The 1,154-nt window shown below is 57.3% G+C and overlaps 1 protein-coding gene across 1 annotated transcript in view; it reads right to left on the bottom strand.

The window, feature by feature from the left end:
* MUC16 (mucin 16, cell surface associated) overlaps positions 1–1,154 on the bottom strand; it is a 15,974-nt gene that overhangs the window by 9,042 nt on the left and 5,778 nt on the right. The window contains exons 5-8 of the mRNA XM_017743791.1: positions 961–1,150; positions 824–850; positions 456–598; positions 235–346 (exon numbers count right to left, since the gene is read on the bottom strand). Coding sequence (XP_017599280.1) covers positions 235–346; positions 456–598; positions 824–850; positions 961–1,150 — 472 coding nt within the window. The remainder of the gene's footprint in view (positions 1–234; positions 347–455; positions 599–823; positions 851–960; positions 1,151–1,154) is intronic.

The following is a 1,154-nucleotide window of genomic DNA, read 5'->3' as shown; positions in this document are numbered from 1 at the left end:
GGCTCCACTAAGGCCCTGGGACACTTCCTGAGGAGGGGGGCTGGAAGGACTTTGAAGTCATTCTAGGAGTTACCAAGTAATCTTAAACTTCACTGCCCCAAGATGAGAGTAAAGTCAGTGAGAGGCTGTTCTAAGAAAGAAGGGCATCAGGGAGAAATGCCAGAGGCAGGAGGGCAGTAGCGAGAAGGTCCTGCCTCCCTAAAAGAGGAGAACATGAGTGACCAGTCCCGTTACGAGAGTGAGGGCCTTTCATAGGGACACAGGGGTGCAGCCCATACCTGAAGTCTGCTGTCTCACATCCTTGGAAAACAGGGCCAATGCTGCTTTCCTTCAGCAGGCGGTCCAGCTGCCAAGGGAAGAGGTTTCACAATTAAGCCATGGCCATCTCCCTGCAGTCCTCCCAAGCTGATGAGGCCAAAGAAGGCAAGGATATGGCTCAGTGCTGGTTGACTTACCAGGGTGTTCATAACTCTTCGAGTAGCTCTGAACCTGGCCGAGTCAGGATTCTCCAGGTCGGAAGTGTAGGGGAGGTTGGTGATGGTGAAGTTGACGGTGAAACGCTCGAGGGCGGCAGCTGTCGTTGTTGGATGGGTGGGAGCTGGCAGAAGCACAGATGGGGAAGGAAAAGAGGCAAAAGCAAGGGTGTCAAGCCTATGGTTGGACAACCACTGAGGTCTCCAGCCAGCCCTGGTGTTCATGGGGAAGGCTGGCAGGATTCCTGCCTCTGTCCTGGACCCAAGCCCTCAGCCTTTTCTGACGGAAGGAAGTCCAAGTGAGGAATTTCCTGCCTTCAGATCCCATCCCGCCCCTGCAAGGTACTCACTGGTCAGCACTGGCTGTTCGTTGTATCCTGGGAAAAGAGAGAGACAGAGGGTCAGGAGCTGGAGCTGGGCAAGGGGCAGCACTGGGGGAGGGCTGGTGTGGGGGAGCAGAGGAGGCCGAGGGAGGAGCTCTGGTCACCGTTGACGTAGAGGCTGTCCTTGTCCAGGCTGTAGGGGCCCAGCTGGGTGATGCCTCTGGTCTTGTTGCTCACTTGGTGGTACAGCCCCACCCTGTCCAAAGGCGCAGCCGAGGGCTCCTTGCTGTAGGCGCCCACGGCGTCCACCCGGGTCTCGTCCCTGTCACTGCCTGGCCTGCAAAACACAGCGACCTCC

The sequence above is a fragment of the Corvus brachyrhynchos genome, unplaced genomic scaffold (genome assembly GCF_000691975.1).
Source record: "Corvus brachyrhynchos isolate BGI_N302 unplaced genomic scaffold, ASM69197v1 scaffold219, whole genome shotgun sequence".
NCBI classification, from domain to species: domain Eukaryota; kingdom Metazoa; phylum Chordata; class Aves; order Passeriformes; family Corvidae; genus Corvus; species Corvus brachyrhynchos.
Note: the sequence above shows the minus strand (reverse complement) of the source record. Positions and strands in the feature narration are given on the sequence as shown.